Source organism: Athalia rosae, chromosome 4 (assembly GCF_917208135.1).
Source record: "Athalia rosae chromosome 4, iyAthRosa1.1, whole genome shotgun sequence".
Lineage (NCBI taxonomy): Eukaryota > Metazoa > Arthropoda > Insecta > Hymenoptera > Athaliidae > Athalia > Athalia rosae.
Window position 1 is genome coordinate 2084064 of NC_064029.1, and position 27059 is coordinate 2111122.

At 34.6% G+C, this 27059-nt stretch overlaps 6 protein-coding genes across 11 annotated transcripts; 3 read left to right on the forward strand and 3 right to left on the reverse strand.

Moving 5' to 3' along the window:
* Nucleotides 1-15: 15 nt before the first annotated feature.
* LOC105684237 (minor histocompatibility antigen H13) lies at nucleotides 16-3563 on the forward strand. Its single transcript, XM_012397439.4, has 6 exons — nucleotides 16-356; nucleotides 639-749; nucleotides 844-926; nucleotides 987-1161; nucleotides 1224-1717; nucleotides 1791-3563. Exons 1-6 carry the CDS (start codon nucleotides 165-167, stop codon nucleotides 1861-1863), a joined length of 1128 nt encoding a protein of 375 aa, XP_012252862.2. The 5' UTR covers nucleotides 16-164; the 3' UTR covers nucleotides 1864-3563.
* LOC105684239 (proteasome subunit beta type-2) lies at nucleotides 3554-4763 on the reverse strand. Its single transcript, XM_012397441.4, has 3 exons — nucleotides 4541-4763; nucleotides 3892-4248; nucleotides 3554-3815 (listed from the first exon to the last, which is right to left on the reverse strand). Exons 1-3 carry the CDS (start codon nucleotides 4629-4631, stop codon nucleotides 3640-3642), a joined length of 624 nt encoding a protein of 207 aa, XP_012252864.1. The 5' UTR covers nucleotides 4632-4763; the 3' UTR covers nucleotides 3554-3639.
* A 24-nt stretch (nucleotides 4764-4787) lies between these two features.
* LOC105684257 (microtubule-associated protein RP/EB family member 1) lies at nucleotides 4788-14775 on the forward strand. Of its 6 annotated transcripts, XM_012397481.4 has the most exons (8): nucleotides 4911-5142; nucleotides 5782-6064; nucleotides 7568-7799; nucleotides 8294-8350; nucleotides 9091-9176; nucleotides 9300-9455; nucleotides 10330-10420; nucleotides 12461-14775. In XM_012397481.4, exons 2-7 carry the CDS (start codon nucleotides 5798-5800, stop codon nucleotides 10369-10371), a joined length of 840 nt encoding a protein of 279 aa, XP_012252904.1. In that variant the 5' UTR covers nucleotides 4911-5142; nucleotides 5782-5797; the 3' UTR covers nucleotides 10372-10420; nucleotides 12461-14775. The 6 variants fall into 6 exon arrangements, with proteins under 6 accessions (XP_012252902.1, XP_012252904.1, XP_012252900.1 ...); XM_012397479.4 differs by lacking the exons at nucleotides 4911-5142; nucleotides 10330-10420 and adding an exon at nucleotides 4788-4904; XM_012397477.3 differs by lacking the exon at nucleotides 10330-10420.
* A 645-nt stretch (nucleotides 14776-15420) lies between these two features.
* On the forward strand, nucleotides 15421-21406 carry LOC105684247 (transmembrane protein 214-A). Its single transcript, XM_012397457.4, has 9 exons — nucleotides 15421-15688; nucleotides 16063-16271; nucleotides 16387-17070; nucleotides 17234-17444; nucleotides 17518-17660; nucleotides 19114-19237; nucleotides 19362-19627; nucleotides 19732-19844; nucleotides 20048-21406. Exons 1-9 carry the CDS (start codon nucleotides 15562-15564, stop codon nucleotides 20172-20174), a joined length of 2004 nt encoding a protein of 667 aa, XP_012252880.2. The 5' UTR covers nucleotides 15421-15561; the 3' UTR covers nucleotides 20175-21406.
* On the reverse strand, nucleotides 21377-23988 carry LOC105684249 (deoxyribonuclease TATDN1). The gene is made up of 5 exons (XM_012397459.3): nucleotides 23841-23988; nucleotides 23210-23389; nucleotides 22676-23069; nucleotides 22357-22560; nucleotides 21377-22284 (listed from the first exon to the last, which is right to left on the reverse strand). Exons 1-5 carry the CDS (start codon nucleotides 23878-23880, stop codon nucleotides 22179-22181), a joined length of 924 nt encoding a protein of 307 aa, XP_012252882.1. The 5' UTR covers nucleotides 23881-23988; the 3' UTR covers nucleotides 21377-22178.
* Nucleotides 23989-24424: 436 nt separating this feature from the next.
* Nucleotides 24425-26999, reverse strand: LOC105684248 (dolichyl-diphosphooligosaccharide--protein glycosyltransferase subunit 1). The gene has a single exon (XM_012397458.4). It carries the CDS (start codon nucleotides 26887-26889, stop codon nucleotides 25075-25077), a length of 1815 nt encoding a protein of 604 aa, XP_012252881.2. The 5' UTR covers nucleotides 26890-26999; the 3' UTR covers nucleotides 24425-25074.
* Between the last annotated feature and the right edge of the window lie 60 nt (nucleotides 27000-27059).

The following is a 27059-nucleotide window of genomic DNA, read 5'->3' on the forward strand; positions in this document are numbered from 1 at the left end:
CCTGCGCAATCGCTGTCGCGGTTCACACGGCGGTGACGGCGGTCTGCCGAATAGCTAGCAGACGTGGGGCAGTGTGATAAGAGCGCGAAGTAAACCACACGACGGATAGCATACAGAAGTGGATATCGTACGTACGGTACACAGTATACAGATAGGAAGTCAAGATGGCAGACGTAGCCGAAGAAATCGTGGGTCAGGCAGTTGAGAATTTAACAGAAAATGCAAACACAATTAGAACACGAATACCCTCTACTCCTGAAGGAATGGCAATCGCCTATGGCAGTCTCGTTGTTATGGCTATTCTTCCAATTTTCTTTGGAAGTTACAGATCCGTAAAGCACCATAAGGAGCAGCAGGTCACACACAATTTTCAACATATTTTTGCCAATAACTTTTTCCATAGACGTCAACATATCTAACTAGTGAACAATTATTTTTATCTTCCATTCAATTAACATGATAAATTACCCCTGCCCAGTGAAGTTTAAAAAAAATGTGTCATATTACTCCTACCATTATCACTCACTTGAAACACAAACTTAGAACATATTTTTTGTATTATTTTTCTCTCGCATCAATGAAAATTACTTATTTTTACTTTAAATAATTAAATTTCTATTTTTCAATCATGCCCACAGAAACAATTTGCAGAAAGTGGTGAAAAGCCAGAGACCATGACTCAGAAGGATGCTGCGATGTTTCCTTTCATCGCAAGCGGAGCTCTAGTAGGACTTTATATCTTTTTTCAGGTGGGAAACAAGATATTAACACTTTTGACCAATAAATAATCTCACATTTTTTCAATAAACGCTAATGCTAATTGCATTATTTAATTGTTTGCAGGTATTTTCCAAAGAGTACATCAATTTGCTATTGACGGGGTATTTCTTCTTCCTTGGAGTCTTGGCTCTCTGCCATCTCATGAGGTGAATATTACTTGATACTTGGTATTTCCTCTAATAATTCATATACTTTTTATGTTTTAGTCCTCTAATTTCATCTTTGGTACCAGCTGCGATACCAAAGACTCAATATCATATTCATTTCACACAAGGTGACGAAGATAACGCAGAAGACTTAATATACTACAAATTCAATCTCCATGATATTGTTTGTCTAATCTGCTGTTCTGTCGTGGGTGCTTGGTACTTGCTAAAAAAGGTGAGAATATTTAGTTAAACATTTCAAACATTTTAGCTTATTGTTATTCTGTTTCTTTTCAGCACTGGATTGCAAACAATCTCTTCGGAATTGCATTTGCTATAAATGGAGTAGAACTTCTACATTTAAATAATGTTGTAACTGGCTGTATTCTGTTGTGTGGACTGTTTGTTTATGATATTTTCTGGGTATTTGGTACCAATGTAATGGTGACAGTTGCCAAATCTTTCGAGGCGCCAATCAAACTTGTTTTTCCACAAGATTTGCTTGAAAAGGGACTTGGAGGATCTAATTTTGCCATGCTGGGCTTGGGTGACATCGTCGTACCAGGAATATTCATTGCACTGTTACTTCGGTTTGACCATAGTTTAAGTAGAAAATCAAATACGTACTTCTATGCCACATTCTTTGCATATTTTATGGGACTATTGGCCACAATGTTAGTCATGCATTTATTTAAACACGCGCAACCTGCATTGCTATACTTGGTACCTGCGTGTTTAGGAACACCATTGTTGCTTGCTCTGGTTAAAGGAGACCTCAAGGCGCTTTTTTCGTAAGTATTTCTATTGCTAAATTGAATAACACAATACGAGATATCTGATAGTTTCACTATAATGTGGTTACAGGTACGAAGATCATCCATCAGAGGCTGTAAATGTCGCTGGAGATACACAGGCAGAAATTAAGAAAGATAAATAAAATCTTCCTGGGAAGCAAAGTATCACTGTAACTCGTGGAACGTTCAACTGTCGTCAGTGATCTGCTACACCACTATTGCCATGTGTATAATGAGTTGAATCACAACCGAGCATATGGCAAGTATCATGACAATGATAAAGGTCTTCTACACAAAGAAGGCCAATAACATCTGATGTAGATATACTAGGGATTCCAAAATTCTATATTATCATATGAATAGCAAATTCCCCTCCTCTCACATTTTGCCTCAGTAAGATTATTTGTGTTATCCCAAACACACCGAATACAGCACATGCGTTGATCCATATGATTTTTTTTTCATTTCTTTCTTTCAACTCTGAACAACAATGGCACACAAGCATATTATATTTATTAAAATTGAACCTCGTATTACCTGAAGCACCATTATATAGCGTGGTGAAAACGAATCATGCTAGAGGGAGGTTGATACATCTTAAGAATCAATACCAGTAGTACTTTTGAGCGGAGCTAATTTGGTTGTGAATGGAATAATGATATTTTTTTTCGAGTCACTTATGTTCAGGGACAACTCAGTTTCTTCACATTACATTGCGTCCCCAACTGGGCAAATCCTGCCAGACACATGAGTGACTTTTGAAGCATTGTAACCAAGGGAACCTTACAATGGACTTTTTTCCACGTAGTCAAAGTCTTCTATTTTAAATTATTCGTACATCCAGGTATGAGTGTATACATAAGAGTTTTACTAACACGAGCCACTTCCTGCAGTTCTGAATTTGTGTAAGAAGGATATCTCAACGTTTTCAACTGGCAATCAGCTTTGATAGCAAAAATATCCAACCTAAGGTATTTGTAAAAAATATACAATTTTCCACTAGATAATTCGAATAAAATGTGAAAATTGGTAGAATATTCAACAAACACTTCTAAGACATTTATACATCACTGCCAGAAAAATGGGTATCATCAAATATATTGCAAGTCTCTTTAGTGTTGATGGATAAGTTCTGTGTGAATGGTGTTCAAAATCGTTGATATACCAAGTAAACGGATATTATACAAAATTCTTATGACCTTGACATGTGCGTGAGTTCTTGAGTTGATATTCACAAACAGTATCTCATTCACGAAATATTTTATAATTTTATAGACCAATGAATCTTACAGACATTTTTTGAAGGAGTATAAGTGAAAATAACGTAGAGGTACTGTCTGATTAAATATTTTTGCAAGACATTATTGCCACATCGTCGGTGATATATTTTATGTGAATTATATTTCCCTGTTTGTTTGCCACGTATTTATCAGTCAAGTATAGAAGACTTAAAAATTGCGCACATGTTTTACAAAAATTAATTCTTCCACGTTGTGTTAAGGAGAATTTATATTATATTCAAGAGTATTTCTTTTTTTTCTGATTAGAAAAAAAAATCTAAGAGAGAATATTTGAAAAAAACTACTGTACTGTAACTATGCATAAACGGTCTTAGCATAATAAATTAATTCTGATTATACACTAGATTTAAGCAACGAGAAAATGATGAAAGTTATAGTATATATCATCTTTATTTTCTCATTCAATAGACATATGGGTAATACGTAACCACTTCTACCTTGAAGTGGTGTAATCCCTCAGAACTTTTGAGAAATTTTGGGATTTGGAAAGCTTGGGTGTTTACAATACATACATAATGAAATAAAACACTGCTTTTCATTGATTTCACAATATTTTTATTTTTAGTTGACTTGAAGATCGAATATTAAGTATAGAAAAATTGACACGGCAGTATTATTTCAGGCTTTAGCAGCTTCTTCAATGGCTAGATTTTGAGCCGTAATTGTTTCCAAATCCGTGATTCCTGTTCTTGAAATTTTTTGAACCTTGAAGTTAGGTAAGTTTACAAACAGCCGTTTATGGATTTCCCTCACACACTTCTTCATTAGTTCATAGGCTTCTGGTTCAGATAGGTCTGCGAACAAATCATTCTTTTATTATCTAATTTTCAGATCCAAAAACCAAGAAAGGAAGAAGAAATGCATCGTTACCGAGATTGTGGTATCTGTCCATAATTGCCAAAGAGAAAAATCCACCGTAGCCATGAGCAGCGTAAGGCACTTTCACACAGGATGCTAAGTAATCAATAAAATATAATTCTGGTCCAGTTTCATCGTCATATCCTGCCATCAATAAATTGACAAAATATGGAGTTCTGGTACGCAGGTAATCAGCTAAATTCCTTCGTGTAAAACTAGCTGCAGCTTTGGGTGACAATTCATAGCCATTTCTCATCTTGTAGAGTTGAATATTTTTCCCAATAAATTCAGCAAATTGCGTGGTATCTCCTGACTCTCCGGATACTGCCATCACAAGTTTGTCAGATATCTTGTGAATCTTTTGTTCATCTAAAAATAAAGTTTATTTTATAGGAAAGCAATACAAACGGATTTTGGAAACAAGAATAAATTAATTTTCGCAGGGACAATGCAAAAAACTGCTCTTGATTGAGATAGAAGTTTCTATTCGACTATCATGTGCGATTCACATAATGATAATGAAAAGCCATAACCGATTAACACGTTTCAAATATAATTCAACGGGAAAATTGAATTTTCAAATTATCAGGAAAGATTTAAATTCAATAACTGAGATTAGAAATGTTTACCAAAGGTTATGATAGTTTTTCCAATACATTACCACTTTTCATAACCATGATTGATTGGGCATTTGTCATGTCCGCAGCAACGAGAACGAAATCTTTGAACTGTATTCCAATTAAGCACTCCATTTTTCCAGCGGTGTACGATAAACGTGAAGCTAAGACAAACAGGTAGAACGAATAATTATTGAAAAACGCCTGTCACCCTATTGTCGGTGACTCGGGAAGTTGACCAGTTGAAGGAATCCGACGACATATTCATTGCAATTGTTGCCAACATACATTTTTTTCAATTTGAAAAAATATCCCTACAAATGGCTGCGTCGCTGCGATTTTCCGCCATTTGACAGTTGACAAAAAAATTCCGGTATCGCGTATCGCGCGCGATTTGCTGATTTTTAGGTAAAAAATACGCAATATTTAAGAATTTTGTAGACTTGGGGGTAAAATTCAGATCTTTTATACGTCATTCGAGGCAATTATATCCCAAATAAATAACAATATTAGTGATACATTTGATAATCCTGAAAAAGAAACCGTTATAAACTTCCATGGTACCCGTATTTGAACATCCGAGTGCACATTTGTCATCTGTGTGTTGAACCACTCCCGTTTGCTCGGTTACCAAGAATTCGCTCAGGTATTTTACCCGCTATCATAAAATTGCTGCTATATCTGCGAGCGCTTGTATATCTCAGTAATTGAATCGATATCTATAGATAATTCCCTTACTGGAAACGTTAATCGGAAGTATATTGTACGTCAATAAAATGTCCGGATTATGTTTGCCGATTGCCGCGTGCCAATGAGGCAAATAGACAAAATTCAATGCGGGTCATCCTGCTAAAATTATCCGTGAAATCCTTTTATTTCACCGTGGAACATTAAATTCCTATGTTTTCGGTGTTGGATAATTGACACTTCTATGTGATAGTGATATTCAACAATTTGTATTCTCAGGGTCTTTGACTTTTCTAGATAGTAGATCATGCCTTTCAAGAACTGTTATTGGTGAAACACGTAATTCATTATACACCATTAATTTTGCATGTACGTGGGTTGAAAAGAATCTAGTAAATACAATAAATCCAATGAAAATGTCGCTTCTGATGATCATTTATGATTTTTCTAAGTTATTCAGCTTTTAAAAATGAATCAATTCAGAGGATATATCGTAACTTCCATTGGCATACGTGATCATGCCGATTTTTTTTTTTGTATCCATACGAATTGACTTTAAATTGTGGATAAAATATTCATTATTTGGATATCTGACTAGATAAATAGCTGCAAACATGGCGGTCAACGTCTATGCCACAAATGTGACGAGCGATAACCTCAGTCGACACGATATGTTGGCTTGGGTCAATGACTGCCTCTCATCCTCGTTCAGCAAGATAGAAGAATTATGTACCGGAGCCGCCTACTGTCAGTTCATGGATATGTTATTCCCTGGCAGCGTACCTTTGAAACGAGTGAAGTTCAAAACTGTTCTGGAACACGAATACATACAGAATTTCAAAATACTCCAAGGAGGATTCAAGAAAATGAACGTTGACAAGGTAACAGACAATGTCAAGGAACTAAGTATCTATACTATACTATTGTGTCATATGAGCAAATATCACATCAATGTGCACCTCTGAACATTCTGCAGACTGTAACTCGTCCATAGTCCTGTATTCTTTCGTTTCAACCCTCTTGTTTGTCAAAGTTAATGTACTTATAAAAGGCAAATGGGTAAATAGGTAATACCTGTGGACAAGCTGATAAAAGGCCGTTTCCAAGACAACTTTGAATTTCTGCAATGGTTCAAGAAATTCTTTGACGCAAACTATGATGGTCGAGAGTATGATGGCTATGAAGCCCGTGGATGTATTCCACTTGGTTCAGGTGTTGATGGTACTCATAACTTGTCCAATCCTCAATTGGTACCATTGCCTTCTCATCCAAAACAGCCACAGATGCAACAAAAGCATATTCAACAACGTAACGCTTTACCCAAACAACAGTCGGGTACTTGAAAAAATTATTGCTTTAAGTTGTTTGTATTTACTGAGTATGGCATGAATTCATTGTTGTTTGAAAAATTTTAGCTTTTCATTTGAACTGCAGGCGAAATATCATATCCTATATTTACAAGCAATTCAGATCATGTGACATTTATTGCCAATCACATAGTTTAGTAGCTTTGTTAAAGTAAAAACGAGACCAAACACCTTTTTCGTTTGAATATCGCAGAATTATTGTGGCTGGTATCACTTAGTACTTTCCTCTATATTTATTTTTTCATTTTTCAGTACAAATTGCACGGCATGCGATCAATACTATCATGTAATATTTGAGCCTCATATTATTTTTTATAATTTCAGATAGCCAGCAACATTACTTGCACATTTCTTTATTTTGTATTCGTGGTATTACATTTCATGCCAGTCACATGGTTCTATGGTAACAAAGCTTACCTAGGTCTGCTAGGTATTTTTATCTAACTAAAAATACATCCAAGTAGGGGGTATACATATGTACAAATACTATTCGAGTACCATAAATTATAGCAGACCCATTTCAACTTACTTGAAACCCACGATGCAGGATCTCAGTCAACTTATCATCCATCAATTATTTAGAAATTGATAAATGGTACAAATAAGATTAGCAGATGCTAAGAAGAGTTAATTTTATTTTATACCTCGACATATCCTGCTACTTCTATGGAATCTATTGATTTCTTATTGGCTGCAAGCGTTATCAAAAATTATTGCAGCCCCATATACCTATGGTCTAGTCAGTACCCTTTTACAGTTTTATCAGCCTTAATGACAACAGATTTCAGATTTATTGAATAATTATCTCCAGATATTTTTTAACGACTACAAAACTCATAGCAGTTTCTGAATGATTGGTAAACGTGTTATACTTATTCAAACGTGTGTAACTGATTGTTACAGAGTACCAATTCCATACGTTAATTTCTTTGTTCTAATTTTTCATTATAGGTTTTTTTTATTTCCGTTTAATCAGGATTCGATTCATATTTTTGGTTGCTACATGTATCGTTGCAGATTGTCCCTATCGATAGGCTTGTCAAAGGCAGATTCCAAGACAACTTTGAGTTTCTACAATGGTTCAAGAAATTCTTTGACGCGAACTACTCGGGCACAGAACCTTATGACGCCCTATTAATGAGGGGAAACGAAGCAATGGGTGGTGGTGGAAGTACCGCACCTAGAGGGTCTGGTTTGATAAAGCGTCATACCCCTCGTGAAGCTCCGCCCAAGCCCATTGGCCGAGCCGGTATTTTTATTTTTGTTTTATACTTAAATGACACATGCAATCAAATAACTATATCTCATCACCGGTTCTATCAAATTCTTTCTATCTTGACACATCAACAAATAACTACTCTCTGTCAATCGATTCGAACTGCTCCATATTCAAATATAATTAATTGATGAGATTCACTGGTACAAGTTTTTTTTTATTTGTAGGTCATCGTTCATTTTTGTACATGTTATGAATTATAATGTTCTTGGATTTTTTTTTCTCTTTTTTTTTCTTTTAGTTGATACGACGATTTATTCCTACGTGTAATCTTGTATTATATTCAGGTTTAGGATCCCCTGATCGAATATAACATATTTTACGTACATGATCATATGTAAATATTCAAACACGTGAATTTTGAGGAACAAGAGTAGAATTAAAAACTCTGTGTTGTTTGTTGCTATTCATCATTTTATCACTTAGTTATCATACATGGGACTAACATAACATGACATTCGTCCTAGGTGAGGGACCTCCGTCTCCCCTTCAAGCGCCTACTTCGAAGCCAGTAGGCAAAGCTAGTAATTATCATTTTCTTACTTATTACTCCTTTGTCTACGAGTGATGGTATCTGTTTATATTGTGTTACCCAGAAATCACATACGCTGCTTACGCTATAAATGAACATGCAATCTCAACTGTATGAAAAAAGTTGTTGGTGGAAGGAAAATTTATTTAACAATTTAATATGCCCTGTCATGGTTTTTCAAAGCAAATTACTACCGAGTATACCTAGTGTTAACTTCATGAAAAGAATAAATAGATAAAACGGGATTTGTTGGTTCACATACTATTTCCATTGAACTGTAATTTCATACAGCCGTTGCAGCATGGTTCATTGCATGTCTTTTGCTTATCATCAGCATTTTGTTTTCATGTAGCAATTAGGTTGTAGGTAGGTGTTTCTTGAGTTTAGTCTTAATATGAAAATTGAAAATGTTGCATGATCAAACCATATTCCATGTACATGTATGTACATAACAAAAAATCTTTTTTCTGATGCCGAATAAGACAATTCACTTTTAGAGTTTCTTAATTCTAATACCGTGAAATCTTCCAATATATTATTCAATCACATAGCTATGATTTAAAAGTGCATTGAAACTTCACTTGTTCAATGTAGGCATAAATTTTACAATTCGATCTTGTATAGTTTTCTGAAACTGTAATCCAGCTTTTACTAATTCAAATACATTTTCATTTATCTTTTGTTCGACATGAAATTAGAAAAATTTAATACAATAGTTTCTATCCTTGTCAGTGCCCAAAGTCCAACGTCCAGCGCCAAAGCCAGCCGCTGTTGGTAGTCGCGGTGACTCTGGGAAAATTGAAGAGCTTAGTGCACAGGTAACCGACTCATTAGTCCTTTGCAAGTCCAGAAAATGATTTTATATTAATCTCAGGCTCATAAAAATCACTTGGGTTTCAGATAAAAATCATTTATTGATTTTCATTATTTCAATTTTATAGATGATGGAGCTCAAGATAACTGTTGATGGTTTGGAGAAGGAAAGAGATTTCTACTTTGGTAAATTACGAGATATTGAAGTTATGTGTCAGGATTGTGACAATGGTGAGCCTCCGCAAATTGTTCAGAAGATCTTGGACGTTCTCTATGCCACCGAGGTAAATATTATTTCACATTTATTTCTTGAAGAATTAGTTCCACATAGTGGAAAATTATATTTTTATTTTGCATAAAGTATGACAAACTTGTATACTTATCTGATTGGCAAAACCTCTTATTCTTATTTAACACCAATACTTTATATTACATACATTCTGTCCCCCTGCAATGCTTCCAAAATTTATATTTACTAAACTATTCTAGAATAATCGTAACGAGATTTTAAATTTATTTGGACTGAATTGATTTAGATTCAATCACCACATCGTGTTTAATGAGAGAATGTGACCATTCTACTCTGTTTCTGCGCCCTTCTATTTAAATCATAAAAAATTTTCATGACCATGCTTATAAAATTGCACAAACGTACCAGTCTATTCCTAAGTTACTTATGAAATAATAGAAGTATATTTTCATCAAATATGGTTAGCATTATACTATATGGAGCATATCAGTGATTCAAAAATCATTTTTAAATCCATGCGATTCTGTGTATAGTATAATCATGCCTAGTCCACATTATTTTATCATCAGAATTGACAACGGAGTTATCTTGTATTAGAATGAAAGTTTGTACAGTTATCTTATTAATGTCCCCTTCAATGATTTATTTCGTTGAATAAGTAACTAACTCCAGCGTGCCATACTCATTAATCTTTTGGAATTAATGAATTTTAGTCACACGAGATTATCTCAATGTTGCTATTTTTGAGTTTCTACATTTCCCTAGTGGCATGAACAAAATTCCTTGTCAACCGAAATACATATACTCACTAAGATCAGCGTCACAAAATTGTGAACTCGGGCCAAATATGCTGAGGCATTCAGAGAGGTAGTCTCAGAGAAGAGACCCTGACACTCTAATGATTTCAGGATAATGGGAATGGCCAGGAGGACGAAGAAGAGACCTATTAGCATCTCTTCTTGGTTATGTTTCATTTCCATAGCAGGTCACTTACTTAAGGTAAAATTTTCTAAGGTAGACGCCCGCTGTCTGTCAGTAGCTCTCCGTTCGTTGGGCGCCTTGGATTAACTACTATGATTTGTTGGACATTTATTCCAGCAATAGCATGATCAAAAACAAGAATGCACAACAATGCAAACTTTATACCTGATCAATGCAACGTTGAGTCCAATTACCAGTAATCAGGCTTTTATGGGCTTAAAGTATGTACACCTGGAGAGGTTGATTGTGACTCTCTCGTTCTTAAGTTTTGTACAGCGAAGGGGATTGCAATCTACTCACCAGGCAAACATTCAAAAAAGTTATGCTACAATGGTGTGCAGTCTTTGCAAGAATAATGAGTGTGCTGGATGCCACAGTTGTGTGTCAATTGTATAGCTGAATGAATTTTTTGAGCCAAATTTCAGCTCTTCTGTTTCCAAAAGGCGTTATTTAAAAACTTTCTTATTCGTCCTACCGCACTTCAATTGTTACTGCACTCAGAACGCCTCCCAAATTCAAAAGCGCTGAAAATGCGATATGGAGAATTTGCTCAGACTTACAGGTGAACTTAACTATTTCAATGTTTAGCTCTTTAATATTACAAAATCTATTCCATACTGTTCAATATGATAGTGATTATTTAAAATTATTCGATCATCTACGCTCATGCATTGATTTTGATCAGATGACATCCAGCACACTTACCCAGAATATATAAGTGTAACGATTTAGCTCAACCGTAACATAGCCTGGTATGAAATCGACTACAATCTATACACATGTCAGATGTGAGGCGCCAAATAATTAATCAATCAGCCTAGTCCGTAAATATTTGACTAATGAGCTGTTACGGATGGAGTAAAGTTATCACTTTTTGGTATATATTGTTTTTGTCTCCAGGGGAATTAGAGGTTGAGGTTTATTGATAACTTGAACAATAATACACTGTATTTTAAGCCATGAATAAATTTAAGGGATAGTTGGTTAAACACTCTTGTATAAGCTCTGATATCATTAGTATCTTTTCAGCACCCCACAGGTGCCTACGTTTCTTGTATTATATATGAAATCGATCATTCAAACCTGTCAGTGATTTGTGTTTCTGATCCAGTGCTTGTACATACCTTCCAAAAATATCCTTTATGTATAACACCATGCTTAATCACGCTGTTACACAAATTCTTATCATTTCTATTGATTAACCATAGTTTCGTCCGACTCTTGTTTGTTCAGCTCAAAATGTTGGATAGGGTATTTATCTTCACCCCTTTGTATATAATTCCCTTTTAGCAGGCTGGTAGTTTGGGATAAAGTATTGTAATTCATGTTGTTGAAGTGAGTAGGTTGTGTTCAATTGGTTTTTACCTACTTGGATTGCAGTATTTGACGCCGCAATTTATAAAATCATTCAGTACGTGGTGACTTTGTTTTGCTGTTCAACTGGTCGGGCAGTTCTTGATTTGACAGTTCAATAAACGAGATATATAATAACTACCAATTTGAGTGTTTACTTCAAGTTTAGTTCATTCATTTTTTTTCAATCTTTTATTTGTTGCCCCACAAACATGAAAAGTTTGTTGCCACCATATTCGTTCAGGACTTTGTCTTAATGTGATTTATATTTTGAGTTTCATCATTATGAAATGAACACATAGGTAGTAATAAAAGCATAAGCAAAGTTTATACCAACTAACACTAGAAAGAATAAATCACAATTCCAACGTAATTCTAGTCAGAAAAAATGTAAGCCAGAGGCTTTCAATGATTCTTTAAGATTCTTGCCATAATTGTGTTATTGTTATATTTTTCTTTAATGCAGAGCCTTTCAGCCTTCTTAAATGCATCTCACTTTCATAAACCCAATTATTTGATACAACTCAAACAGAAATGATCACAGGGATCAATCGATGCTTTTCAGTCAACAAAAATTTTTTCATCTCGCTATCGACTAAACGGTTTTATTGATCCACTTAATTTTTTTTTTCTATTGTTTCTTTAAAATAATTCGAGAGGACAGGTACATTGTTCAAAATATTGACGGATTTTTTATTATTTCAGGATGGTTTTGCCCCGCCTGAAGAAGAGGATGGTGATGCGTTGGCACCTGGGGACGAGGAGGAATACTAGCCTCGCTTGTAAGATCAGAATATTACTAAGTGAAATGCGTTTTTGTTTATCTAGTTCACGAGCCAGTACCGCTACCTGTCACGTCAGTACACTACCCTGCATATTTTTTAAGCATCAAGTTGTTTCAATATCACTTGATATTAAATGTTTGTATGTATACTGCATTTGAATTATCGTCATATGCATTTTTTCAAACAAGTTTTGCTCGTATGTTAATATGGAACTATAATCCACAATCCATTCACTCAATCGCTCAGTCGCCCTTTGGATGAACTTAAATAATCTTCTGTCATTAGTTTCTTCTTATTTCTATAACTTGAAAACACCACATGTTTTAACTTTTTTCTTTCATCGTTGTTTTTTCTTTGATTTTCCCCGAATCATTGAAGATTATGCTTTCACACTTTACAGTTCTGCATTGATATCTTAATGCCTTTAGTTCTATGTATACACATATGTACATATATATGTGTGTACATATGCATAATTGTATTATTCTGAAAACTAAATTTCCAGCGACGTTGACATAAAAATCATTGCAAAGCTATGTTATTGAATGGACAAAGGATTTTAAGCAAATGAAAAAACATGCGTAAAGCAAAGAGCAAAACGGTCGAAGGTTTGGAAGACAGCAAGCAAAACAGCAAATCGATACTCGATTCACGTGGATTATTATTTCATGAAAGAGACTAAGATCTTTACCGAAACTCTTCTGTCTCGTTGTTTGACATTGGATACAGTCAATTTTTTATCAATTCGCCTACAGTAAACTAAATTAATGTGTACGACCCAAACTTGATTCTATTTTCATTCACCTTTGAACAAATTCGTAATTTTCAACAAAAGAAATCATTGTAATTGTTTTAGCCTTGCGTCAGTTTTTCTTTGTTACTATATCGTTATCGTTTTTTGGACAAGATGGATCTATAAAAAACTTCATTTGGTTGGAAATATAGAGATTTTATAATTAGCTCCAACTTGTCCTATAACGGTCTCAGTTGACTATTTTTAACACGTAGGTTCACACGTCAATGTGCAACAGTTTACCCCAGTACGTGGTTCTGTGAGAAAAAAAAATATAATTAAAAAAATTTTCACACCTTTTTATTAATTCGCGTTTCTTCAATTGAACATTTTAGCTTCTAATATTAAACACAGTGTGTAAAAAACAATTGAAACATTTTTTGAGCGACTTTCAATTTGATCGTATGATTTGATCTGAGTATTTAGCAATGAATCAGGTCTCATAACAGGGGCACTCAGAACTTAGTCTCTGTATCAAAGTGCCATCAAGCCTAAAAATCGAGACGTTAAAATACGGTGATGTTTATCATCCGATCTAGTTCAATGTCATCTATAAGTTGTAACGCACTTTGATGATAGAGGACATCGAAATCGTAAATATAACAAAAAAACAATAAAGGTTTAAGCTCAACAAATGCATGAGAAATTGTCTTATGCACAAAGAAATAGGGAAATGTAATAATATCACGTTGCAAACATTTCTAATGTTTTATAGAATCAATCATTATGTGCGGAGTTGAATGGTTCTTTGATCATAGGATTCTGAGATAATATAATTATATTACTATCGTCTGATTAGGGTTAATTCTCTTTGATATTAAGTATCCATAATTAATTTTAACTCTGCGAGAAATATATTGGCTTCAGCTATATTTCATCGCAATTTATCATTATGATATTAGCGAAATTAATTCAAAATTACAATTTGAAAATATTCAATGAAGTCATGTTGGGTTGTGAACGCTTGTGTGGTTTATAATTGAATATTCAGCATAAATGTTCATATTTTTAATACATTCATCAAAATTACTTGTGTCGTGGTTTTATATTTTATCCCTGTGCGTTAATTCTGCTAATAAAATTCGTGCTGTGATTCAAATTGAAGAGAAAAAATCGGGCCAAATCATTAGGTACATGATTTTTTTTTGTCAAAAATGATCATATTACTACTATTACTAGACTTGAAAGGAGCTTACAAGAATCTTGCAGCTTAATGTTAAAATTGAGTGGCAATACAATTATGAAAGTGCGCTTTGCAATTACATTCGCACACGCCTGAATATCGCTATCAACTAATAAGATAATGGTACGCATTTCTGTACCCATCCATAACTTGACCTCTGCAATGATTCATAATGATGTTGGACAACCAACGTTAAAAGTAAAATGATGTTCAAAAATTGGAACAATAAAACCTGAATAAAGTTTGTTGAAATGTTGGACCCACGGATGTATTATAAAATGTTTACCACCGTTGATGTTTTCGAAAAATAATCTCCCAATTAATAACTACATGTTATGATCGATTTATAAATTTAGTTGAAGGATAAGTCTGTTCAAAATTTTATGTGGTACGACTAATTTCACACAAAAGATATCTGCTACTTATCATGAAGAAATCAATTTGGAGAGATAATTTTCAGCTTCTAGCGTTATGATCGAAGAACGTATACATTAATTTCAATAATAATGCAGCAAAGAGATGAGTAAAGGAAATGAGAATTATTTTCAATTTAATTGCTTGAGAAATTTCTTAAATGCAATTGCATGAGAATTTTCTTAAATGCAATTACTTTTATCGCATGATGAGATGCTTGTTCACAATTATATATTGTGATTCTCAGTATCTATATTTGAATCTAATAGGAAATGGAATTCTGAAAAAAGTAACAATTTGCAATACGACTCATGTCATGGGTGCAACGTAACTTTTGGCCACTTTTGGTATACTAGATTACGCCGTAGTATGGATAAGCGGAGATTTAAAAAAAGTTGATGTGTTGGCGGTTTTCGGTGGTTGCGTGGCAGAGCAAGATGTGCGCAAACGCAGCGAGATATTTTCTGCTTCGGCGTCCACGTCCACGTACCGCCCGCTACCGCCACCACCGATGCTATTTGTCAAGTTTAAGCCTAGTCAATTGTCATTTGATGTGTTTGACTGTCGTTTGACATAAGTGCCTTCGTCTTCGGTTTGTTACATTTTATTTCTTGATTATCTTTAACCTAAAATGTCGTACGGTGCTTGGGAAGTTGTCGGTAAGAACAAGAAAGAAAAGTCTATCGGAAAACCAGCGAAGTTGTCTAAAGCTGAGAAGAAAAAGTTTATGGAAACCGCGCCGAAACTTGAAGATTTCCGTAAGTTGGTGTTAGATGGTACCTAACCTACTTTTGTAAACAGATGTTTTACTTTCACTGAAATATCATCAGAAATCTACCATTCATTCACACAAACAGACCTCCGATGAGGATTCTTCATAAATAGTTCATACCAGTTTCATTTATTTTCATTCTCACAGACATTTGCTAACTTAAATTTTACACAAAATTTCACACGTCTGATATCTATGACCTCCCCAAACTGTGTTTCGTTGAAGAAAAAATTAATCATCTTGATATTTTTGATAGTTAAATATTTTGCGCAATTACTTATTGATATAGCGATATTTTTCCAACTGTTGTTTGACCGCCTTGTTTCAAAACTCCAGCTTGCAAATTTGATGATTTTTCAGTTCCACTAGACCAGGTCAAGACACTTTTTAATTCCTTGGACAGTAACAAGGAAAATAAAAAACCAGTTAAGGAGAAAGAGAAAAAGACTAAGGAAAATGAAGAGAAAAAAAAGCAACAAAAACAAAAGCAGCAACAACAGCAAATAGATAAAAAAAAATCAGAGCCTAAAGAGAAACCTCCAAAGTCTATTGAAGGTGCATTGAATGCGGTATGGTGCTTTCTTCTAACTACAATCAGAGAAATATTGTCCCAAGTTCAATTTCATTTGCATCCAATGTCCAGTCTCATTTGATTAAATGATGTTGCATTTTCTTCATACCCAGATTTCCATTGAAGAGCTGAAAAATATTCTAGCTGCAAACCAAGCTAGATTTCCAGATGCACCTCTTGTATGGCTCAAAGATATTTTGGCATATTTATGCGTGAAAATTCCAATTGAATCAAATGATCCAACATTTGGGAGCAAGTCTGTTGATTATCCTTTATGTGCTGTTCCCAACACAATTCGTTCCGTATTGGAAAGTGCTATTAATCAAGCCGGAAGCAAAACTGTTCAAATCTTCTATGAGAATATATTAACTGCAATGGCCAATGATATGGTTAAAGGAACACCAGTGGTCGGACACAAAATATTCTCCCAATTTCTGGCATTCCAAAATCCTGAAACTGTGGTTTCAAATATTGTCAAGTTAATCACCCTGAGAAACTCTTACCAGAATAGAAAACCGATTGGTTTGTCTTTACTGTGGGCCATGGCGCAAGGAGGTCAAAAAAATTTAAATATTGGTTTGAAGATATGGCATGAAGTAATGGCGCCTATGTTGGAAATGAAGAATTATGCTAGCTACGTAATACAGATTTTAGAACGATTCGTATTTTTACACAACTCGTCGTCTAGCTTGAACTCTGAATTATACCTAAGTATTATCGATGATGTGTATAGTGGTAAATACAACATACCAACTAGCATAGAAAAGGATCTCAGTGGTCCTCTCAACAAGCTAAGGGTAGGTTTGCTTTTTATTCAAAATTTTGAGTCTTGTTTTTCACCTAAATTTCCATAGAAAAATACTTCTCTAAATGACTGATTTCTATCTCATTGACGCATTGCATCTGTTTCATCACAACATCGCATCAGTATCTATAAATATGATTTATGATCCTTTTCAGATTATAACTTTCAGAAATAAAGATACTAGGTATCAAGTGCTGTTTCAAACTTTAATGAAAAAGCTGACGTTTGCTACACCTGCAAATTACAAAGCAGAAATTTTGACAGCACTTGTGTCTTGTCTAAGTGCTGATGTACAGTGTTACAGTACCTGGCGATCAAACTACACAAAATATTTGTACCAATCGAGTCTCCTGCTGAAACATCTCAGTAAATATCCTACTTTGCTCTTGATTCATTTCGCAATGTAGGCTCTGCATACTATTGTTTATTTTTATCGTAGATACAAACTGGGCACAAATTTCTTCAGCTATAAAAGTAAAACTTCTCCGGGATACAGTTCTGACTTTTTATGTGACAAACGAGGAATTAGGAAAGGCCAAAAGAAAAGAGGAACATCTCAATTCATGTGTGAAGGAATGCAAGGTTAGTCGCTCTGATTGAAACTTTGAAGTGTCAAAATTCATGTTGTACCATGTGTTCTACTGCTAAAATTGTACCGACTGTAATCATTCCATAGAGCTTTCAAAACATCCTTATCCGAATCCATGGCGCTATTGACAGTCGAATTTCATTCAAGTTTCCAACAACGCGGCGTCAGGGTATTGATTCATGCGCCAAACAGATGCGCAGTATTCGTTTAGTTCATTTTCTGCCTGACAACGCGACTTTCCCTACCATATATTTTGTCGTTAGAACCTGCGCGACGAAACCCTAGCCACGGCTGTTTATTCAAGTACTAAAAGTGCAATCGATCGATCGGTTCTACCGTTATCTTGTAGAAGGTGATTTACATTTTGACAATTCATATATCATAATAAAACGTATTTAAAAACCAGGCGGAGCTTTGACAGTTACGCAGCATCATCACGCGCATAGCTAACTGACTACCGTGTTATTTCTTCGATACTTTCATTCGATCTCTTCAAAATTCTTTCGTCGAAATTTGACGACAGTCTTGAGCAAAGCTACGCTACGTATTTGAAATTGTTTGAGAGTAAACAATTTTTTATCGAATAATTCGGTCTAGGTGAGTTAATGACTCACTTTCTGTATATTTCGACCCTGGGCTACTGGTCGGCCAACTTTCAAATATCTCTACCTACCTGTACTAAACGAACCAAAATCAATTAAATTTCTTGATTATATCTTGTTATTTTCCGGTATAAATTGCATCGCTCATATTGCGCCGGAAAAGTTATGGTTTTGCCTGCCATATATTATGAACTGTTAAGAAAATACACATAAGATTTTTGTTGACAAAAATTCACCTTGTGACTCTTAATAACAATTTACCATGGCATTGACGTCATGACATTACAAATAATTTGTCAATTTAAAGTAACTTTCTGATTCAAGCAACGGTGTTTTGAAATACAGTGCTTGGACAAAACACGAAATCTTTCTAATATAACACCAGACACCTTTAGTCATTTGTGTCTTTTTTTTTTGGCAATGACATCATTTAATTAATTATCTCAAAGTTTAGAACTGATAGTCAGATCACTACCAGCTCGTCTCAAAAGTCCCGTTATCATGCATACCTAATTAACATTCAGTAGTAATAAAACTATTCCATAAAAATTTTGATCATCTCAGACTTAATTCTATCCAATTCCGGCAAAAAAATATGAATCTAAAATTATGCATGTATACCACAGTTATTTTTATGTGGACTCGGCATCTGTTGCAACAACCTATTTATTAGATTCGTTGCATAAAAATGTACATCATACAGTGGTTTTGTGTCATAATTTAATGAGTTGTGAAATATTTGCCAATAAGTAAGGCTAAATACCTGAGTCATGTGATATTACACTTTACTCACAGATGTTTGGGTCTTTTTGCAATCACTATGTAGTAAAATATTTGTTGACAGACTTTGCTTGAGAAGATGACGGCATCAAAGAGTTGGTTCCCTTGGAAAAAAGGAAGTGTACTGCTTTTGCTTTTGATTGGTTCAATTTTGGCACTCGATACACAGAAACATGGCTCATTCCAAGGTATTTTATATTGCATTATTCAAAACTACATCCTTATTAAAGGAATCTACATATCCATTACTTTTAGCAACTCAACTATTTATTGTAAAGGAGTTTGCAGATCTGTATTACCAAATTTTTTCAGCTTCCAGTACTAACAGCTTCCTAACAGAGAGCGGTATCTCAGCTTATGGAGAGCATGCTTGGAGTAGAGTTAAGTTATATTCTTCCAAGAGTTTGGAATTCCTCGAAGCTAGTGCTCCAGAATATTATAAAGCAGTCGTCGACTTTTCAACACCCTACATTAAATTGGCAGGAGATTTGTGCCTTATAGGAAAGAATGCGTCTCTCAAATTTTACTATAATTTTATAGCGTATGCACATCAAAAAGGGCCCGTTGTTGTGGCAACAGTAAGTATTACTCATATTTGCCTGCGTTTAAATTTCCTGTATGGAATTATTTGAGGAACAACATTTGAGAAACTGGTTACTTTAGCTAACTTTTTCTTTGACAGATCAATCATTATGCACCAGGTCTCTTGGATAACATACAAAAACAGAGCGTTATAGCGGTAGAAGCCATAAAATCATATTCTGCACTAGCCAGTGATCAAGCCAACATTCTTGTGTAAGTATTCAACATCATAATATAAATTTGGTATTCATGGCATTGGTAGATTCTAAATACTAGGATGTAGTGTTTTGGTGACCCTGACTCTTGCCATTGTGTATAAAATCAATAGAATTGATTGCTTTGAAAGGGTATTAGGAAACTTTACAGTGATGAACGCCTGGTCTACATTGTAACTGATATATTGTTTGAAATTACAGTGGACATTTGAACTCCGAAAACTTACGAAAATATACATCACAAGCCATCAATACGACGCAGACTTTTGCAAGTCAAACTTACAACTGGGTGTATGAAAAGGTTCAAACGTTGTCCAAAGTTCACTGAATTCCGAAGGTAAAGAGTGCATTGTCAATAAATAAAAAAAATTCCATTCCCATTTAAAATACTGTTTTGGTCATCCAAATGCAGTAGGGATCAGCATTTATGTTCGGATGGAAAGTGCGAGAAAATATATATGATTTGAAAAGCTGACGATATAAGCAATTTTAATATAAGGTCTCTTATAAAAAGATTTGCTTCATTTTTTTTTTGTTAAAATTTCACTGGTGTAAGGTGTGCCGAATTAATCTTTAATTTTAAATAAGTATTGAATAGATTAAACTCTGTGCTATTTATCGGATGCTAAATTTGCAACATCTTGAGTCATTGATATTTATGGCACACCTTATTCATGGTCTCTGTCGACTTAGAGATTTGTATTTTGAGGGATTTCTCATAGTTGATGATCAAGAACTTATAAATTTGTAAGCTGTGATTAAAAAACCGAAGAATACGGATGAGTGAAAGCCAGAGGTGGAGTGTTTAAAACGAATCGAAGTAACTTGCAAGTTAGTGACGAATCTGTAGATTCATTTTCACATTGGAATTCCAGTAAGTTCAGGGGGATGGACTGTTGACTTTTCTATGAATATGTTGCAGCGGTGATTATCAAATTAACTCAGTAAGTAAATAATGTTTGATGAGTTGAAAGAACAAAACAAACAACACAGAACAAAATCAACCTTTAGAGAGTATTGAATTGAATATTGTCGACAGCATTGATTCCTTTATCTAGAGCTGCTATGGGCTGTTCTAGTGTATGATGTATTTCCATTTATAATGATTCGTTTGGTTCTTCCTATGACCTTTTTTTTTAATGAATAAATCTTTAGAATTTGATTGATGTTTATAATTGAATATCATTCTAGAATGATGTTAAAGATTGTATAATAATGAATAAGCAGCGTAGTACTGAAGTGGTGCGTACAAAAAAAAAAAATTATAATAATTTAGTAAGGGTATCTCAGAAGTTTCAATCCTCGTAAAAAATAACAAAAAAAAAAAAAAACAAATAGATCTTCATACATCACATATTCAGATACAATCTTCTGTTCATCTGTCATTTGGTGAATGTATTCCTTGGATATTGTGAGCATTTTTTCATGAGTTGAATCATCCATCATTTAAGATTCAAGTTGAGGTTCCCTTCGATATTGAATTTAGAGAACAGACTTAGAGAGCAGTGATGTATTAAGTTTAGACGTAAATAAATAAAATAAGTTACGTTTATTACCATACAAATTGATCTTTTAAATTTTTTTCTTATTTGAAAAAACAAGTAGCCTTAATCTATATAACTACTGTCCTGACACGTTACTTTCAATCCTCTGGATCGGTTCAAGCCACTTTTTAATATTACATACATGTACTCATTCGCGTAAATTCTGATAATCTAGTAATCATCACGACACTGTTCTACAGCAAAAATGCAATCGTGAAATATAAATATGGCATTAAGCTGAGCGGTGGGTATTTTTTATTTGGCTTCAATTCACTTGCGAAGATATTATAGTAAACGCATCAAACGTTCACGTTGATTTAACTGTAAGTATAAATTATTAATTTCATTTTGCAATGAATATTTGCAGGCGTTTTATCAATCTTTTCGCAGATCAATTTGATAGATGATATTCATGAAGAGCGCAACGTTCTATTGTATTAGACACAAATAATACGAATATTTTCATGCAGAGATAAGTTTCGATGTGACAATTGTTACCTAGTTATTTATTTGTAATTTCAAATTATAAATTGCATGGCAGTAATATTATTAATTATGCAAGGCATGGAGATTCGACTCTGATATTTAGTTTCAAACAAAGTTATACTAGTTTCTTCAACCACTTTCCAGATTACACATGCAGATTATGTTCATAACGTTGCTATGAATTGAAAATTCCAAAAGCCTGATAAATGTTCAATGCAAAAAGACTTAGTTTATATTCCTAATAGTAAATTATTGAGTGTGATACATTCACACTTATCAATAAATATTCGTAAATTACAGAGTTACAACTCGTGGGGAAAGAATAGCTTCATTGTATTTTTGTATATTTGGTTGCACAAATATTCTTCTTCCTCGTCCCGAACACGAGCCAATATCTCCAAAATTTGTCTGCACACAACAAAAGAAAATATTTATTTGGTTTGCACATGGATGGGAATGTTTCATGACGAAATTACTTACACAATATTACAGGGTTCATTACGCCCCTTCACCATCTGGTCTGGTTGCCACTTTTCTTTCTTTAGTGAAGGAAAAGTTGTAATAATATGTTTAGCTGCCGCATGCGTTGGTCTGACTTCGCACCACGGGCAATCAGTTTCTATCATCAGTCTATCCGAAGGAATTGTAGTCACAGCAAAAAGATTATCCTCGGTTTTGAGGGAACTGCAACGTCATGAAACATTGTAGCGGACTGAATTCGCGAACTTATTTAAAAATAAGTAAAATCAATAACTTCTATATGAAAGTATTTAGTACAATATTTTGAGTTATAACCTACCATCCGTTAATTCCTATATAAAGCCCCATTTGTAATATAGAATTTGCATCCTCTGGGTTGCCATCAAAGGAATGTACAACACCACTGGTTAGTTTATCTTTATGCTTCCTCAAAATTTGCACAAAATCTTCAGAAGCATTTCGGCAATGTAAGAACATAGGAAGCTTGAGTGTCGAGCACATACTCAGTTGCATTTCAAAGTATTTCTTCTGTGTATCTTTGGGACAATAATGTAATCGATCATAATCTAATCCCATTTCTCCAATTGCCACTATTTTATCCTTGTTTTCTGCCGCTAGATCAGTCAGCGATTTTAAGTATAGTTCGGGATCTCCAGATTCTTCAAACTCAATGCATCGTGTTGGATGACAACCCACAGTGGAAAACAATCTATCTGTAATTTGTATGATGAGTAATATACCTTTTAGTTTATCAAAAAAATGTGTAACAACACAGGTATGTAGTACCTAAGATGCTTAGAAGAGTATCACTTGAATGTGTTTATCATAATTCAAACAACAACTTAATACGTACCATCGGTCCTTGCTAATTCTAGTGCCTTTTTGCTCTCTTCAATATTTCCAGCAGTGATTATGATTTTGGAAATATTATTGGACCAACTCCGTTCTAAGACTTTATCTAAATCAGGCTCATGTTTCTGAGACCCATTATATATACCCTGATACATAGGATCAGTTAAATTGGCCCCAATGTCTGTAACGCATTAAAAATAACGTGACTGGTACTTTATTAATACATTTACAGATAAATAATGAAGTTGATCGAAACTAAAAATACGTATTATCATCTGATCGTTCGATCGTGAGTTTTGATCCCGTTTGGTGTTTGATCAGAAATATAAACAAATTTGTCTACTAGAAAATGACAAATTGAGTGGGAGGGAATTGGTCGGTATATTCGCATATTTCTGTCTGTAATGAGAAATAATAATGCAAAGTATAATAAAATTCGAGGATTTTAATTCCTCCAGGTAAATAACTATAGTTTCAGAATATTTACAATGTTTAAATAACTGAAACGAATCGTAAAATATGAACTTTGTCATCTGCTATGATAGCTGTCATAACCTTTTTCGGAATTGAAATACAATAATGTTATGCTTGTAAATAGTTATTCAAATTGATTGAAGTATCATAATATTTACCGATGAATTTCCTTAAATTCGTCATAGTCGCCCTGAGCATGAAATTATATTGTGCAAATCTTACAAAAAACTTTTATTTGAGGTTAGCGACCACCTTCGATTTCGCAGGTGGCATTTGCCGAGGCATACGCGTTAACATGCAGCTCTGCCGACAACTTCGAAACTCAATATGAACGCTGCGACACGCGCAGCAATCCCATTGGTGACCATTTCAAAATCTAATAAAAAAATGTTTCAACTGTACTTACCGGCGATTACTGTTAAAAGTATATTTAATTCATCCCGAGTATTCAAAAAAAATTTCATCATGCTTCTTAATATCTCCTGCAGTATTTAAGCAGCATTTCGTTGCTATTAATGATGTATTATTTCACGCTACATTATGTGAATTCACACTGGTCTATTTATTTGCTGCAAGACCATGAATGGAGCCAGCATAGAAATGAATGAATGATAGTAGTAATGTACGAAAAGAATTGTTCGTTCAAGTATCTAATTCGATTCCCTTGCCACTGGATGAAGGTTTTTGTTGTACTAAAATGAGGGAGGAGTACTTTGCCAAATATAGTAATATAAGACAGAAGTGTAAATCATCGGTTTATTATCACTTAAAATGATTGACAGTGGTGTGTTTTTGACATGGATTCTCATTCTCATTTTTTTTTAGTTGTCATCTTGTAAAGTCAATGTTAAAGGCAATGAACCGACTAGACTACAAAAAACACTTCACTATGCTCCTTACAATTAATTTTGTGTTGTATTTGTGATATCAAATTCATTCAAATCATGGTAATGAACGTTATCACACATAGCATTGAACTTGATAGCTCCATTGGCCATTTCTAAAGTTTTACATGCAGAATCATTTCTGTGTGACACTTACTGTATCATGAAAAATATGGAGCACTAAAAAACATGTGTTTGTTATAAGGAAAGTTGATTTGAAATATTCATACAAGTTAGCACTTCCTATGCTTAGGCAACAACTGGTTGAACAGATAATTATGATCTTTGTTTGCAGTATGCATTCATCAGAGCTTAAATAATTAATACCAATAAATATCAGGCTGGTGATACATAAGTAACAACATCCCATTTTATTTTCAGTAGTATCATGTTTCTGGTACAATTATAAAAAGATGGTTAAAGTAAAGATCATTCTTTCCAATCTAATTTCCAAGTAGGTAACTTTTGGAAATTGTTAATGGAATAAATGTTGTTCTTATTCCTAAATCTATTGCAATGACTTCACTATCGCATTTATTTTCTCCACAGTTTCTTCTTTCTTTTCGATGATTCCAGATTCTGTTTCAACAAATGCCTGTCTGCCAATTTTCCCAGGAATCAGTTTATCGAAATATAACGTCTGTTGCAGATTATATAAATCTTTCAAGGACTTGTCCAACTTCTGCAAATCTTGGATTCGCTCATATACATCTCCAGGTTCTCCTTTCAGCTTTTGGCTCAATTCAGTAATGGTATTTGTTGCAGTCTTGTATTCCTGATTAATACTCTTCACAGCTGCTTGGAATGTATTGGTATTTTTGTTTGCTTTCAGATCAGCTAATTGGTCATCCAAATCGTTGTAAGAATTAACTCTGCGATCTTGGGCAGCCAATATCTTCTCACATTGTCCAGCAATTCTCAACTTGCTCTCAGATGCTTCGTCCTTATTGATTGAAAAGTCCAAACGAACGTAAATGATGACTAGAAGGAATAAGAGGTACAGGGCAACAACAACTAGCAGCGGTTCCTGCAGCATCAGAAGCCTTGGAAATGTGTACCGTAGTTGAAAATCTTGAATATGGTTTTCAACCAAATTATTCTTTGTGAGTGTTATAACTGGTCGACCTTTAGTATCTAAGTATGTGTGATGTAGAGTATCTGGCAGGCGAGTTACACTGTAGGGAGTGTTCAATTTTACACTGTGGGCTCCCTCCGGAAGTATAATTTTTGTGATTAATTCCTCTATTATCATGTCGTCAAAAACATGATCCAACAACCTCATTCTGAGCAGATATTCATCTCCAGAGTTGAAAAGATACTCATAGCTTGGAACATTGTATCCAATGACATAGTGAGTCTTCCAACCACCGAACAGGGGGAATCGTGGCCTGAGATTCAATTCAACTGCATCTTTCCTTATTCTCATATGCGACGTAGAAATGTTGCCAATCTCATCTCTGTAATACACATCTGAAGCAGCAGCTGGGAGAATGGTGTTGAAATTCTGCACGCTGGATTGCCCGGATTTAGATTCTCTTGCATATTCATATCTGGAAAAGGAGCCTTTGAGTAGAGCCCCTGTATGATACAAGTCTATAGTTTCTTCAATGGCAATATTGCCCCAATGCGATATCTCGATGACTCGTTCTAATCTCTTAATTGTCAGGAATTTGTTGTTGTTTTCAAAATGTACCACTAGATCTTCGATTGTAAATGGAGCAACTTTATCATAGGGTCCATATGTTATTGTGGCATCGTTTTGGCTCACTGGTTTGAATTTAGTGTAGTTTTCCACATTGCGTGATGGCAAGGTTATGATGGTGGTCTGCTTCGTAACTGTATAAGGGGAGAAAAGATGAACATTGCCGAAGTAACGGACAAGTTGCTTCTCTTTCTGCGTGATTTCTTTCGGATGAGGAATCAGCTCGTGGCTCGATACTGTTTCGATTTCGACAACCAACGAACGCCCAGGGCTAAGCACATCCTTCAACTCGACTTTATAGAAAAATTTGTCAGAATGGCCAGGTACACTGGTTTCTGAAATCTTAAGCTGATTTCGGCTGGTATCTCGCGTTTGAGCAGCAATGTAGCTCAAATTCTCTTTGTGTTTTTGTTCAATTGCGAATATGAAATTTTTAATAGCACTTTTCCCGTTGTTTTCTAGAGTGATTTTATTAACAATTTTCGTGAGTTGCGACTGTAGGTCGATACTCCTCTCCGCATTTTTTATGGTCAAATCTGTATTTATACTGTCAAAGTTTGTAGAAACTATACAGCTTACCGACAGCAATATTATGAAGCCACAAATTATACCCTGAGCCATATTTTGGCTGGAAAATCAATCCTGATGCGAAAATAACTTTCAGTTGCCGACAACTGTCGACGTGCACAGACGTGGCCCACGCGTTGACGCCGGGTAGCTGGCGCTCCTTCAGCTTGTCTGAAAAACTACCGTAAGCGCAGCCAATAATTTAATACATGTGATGACCGCAG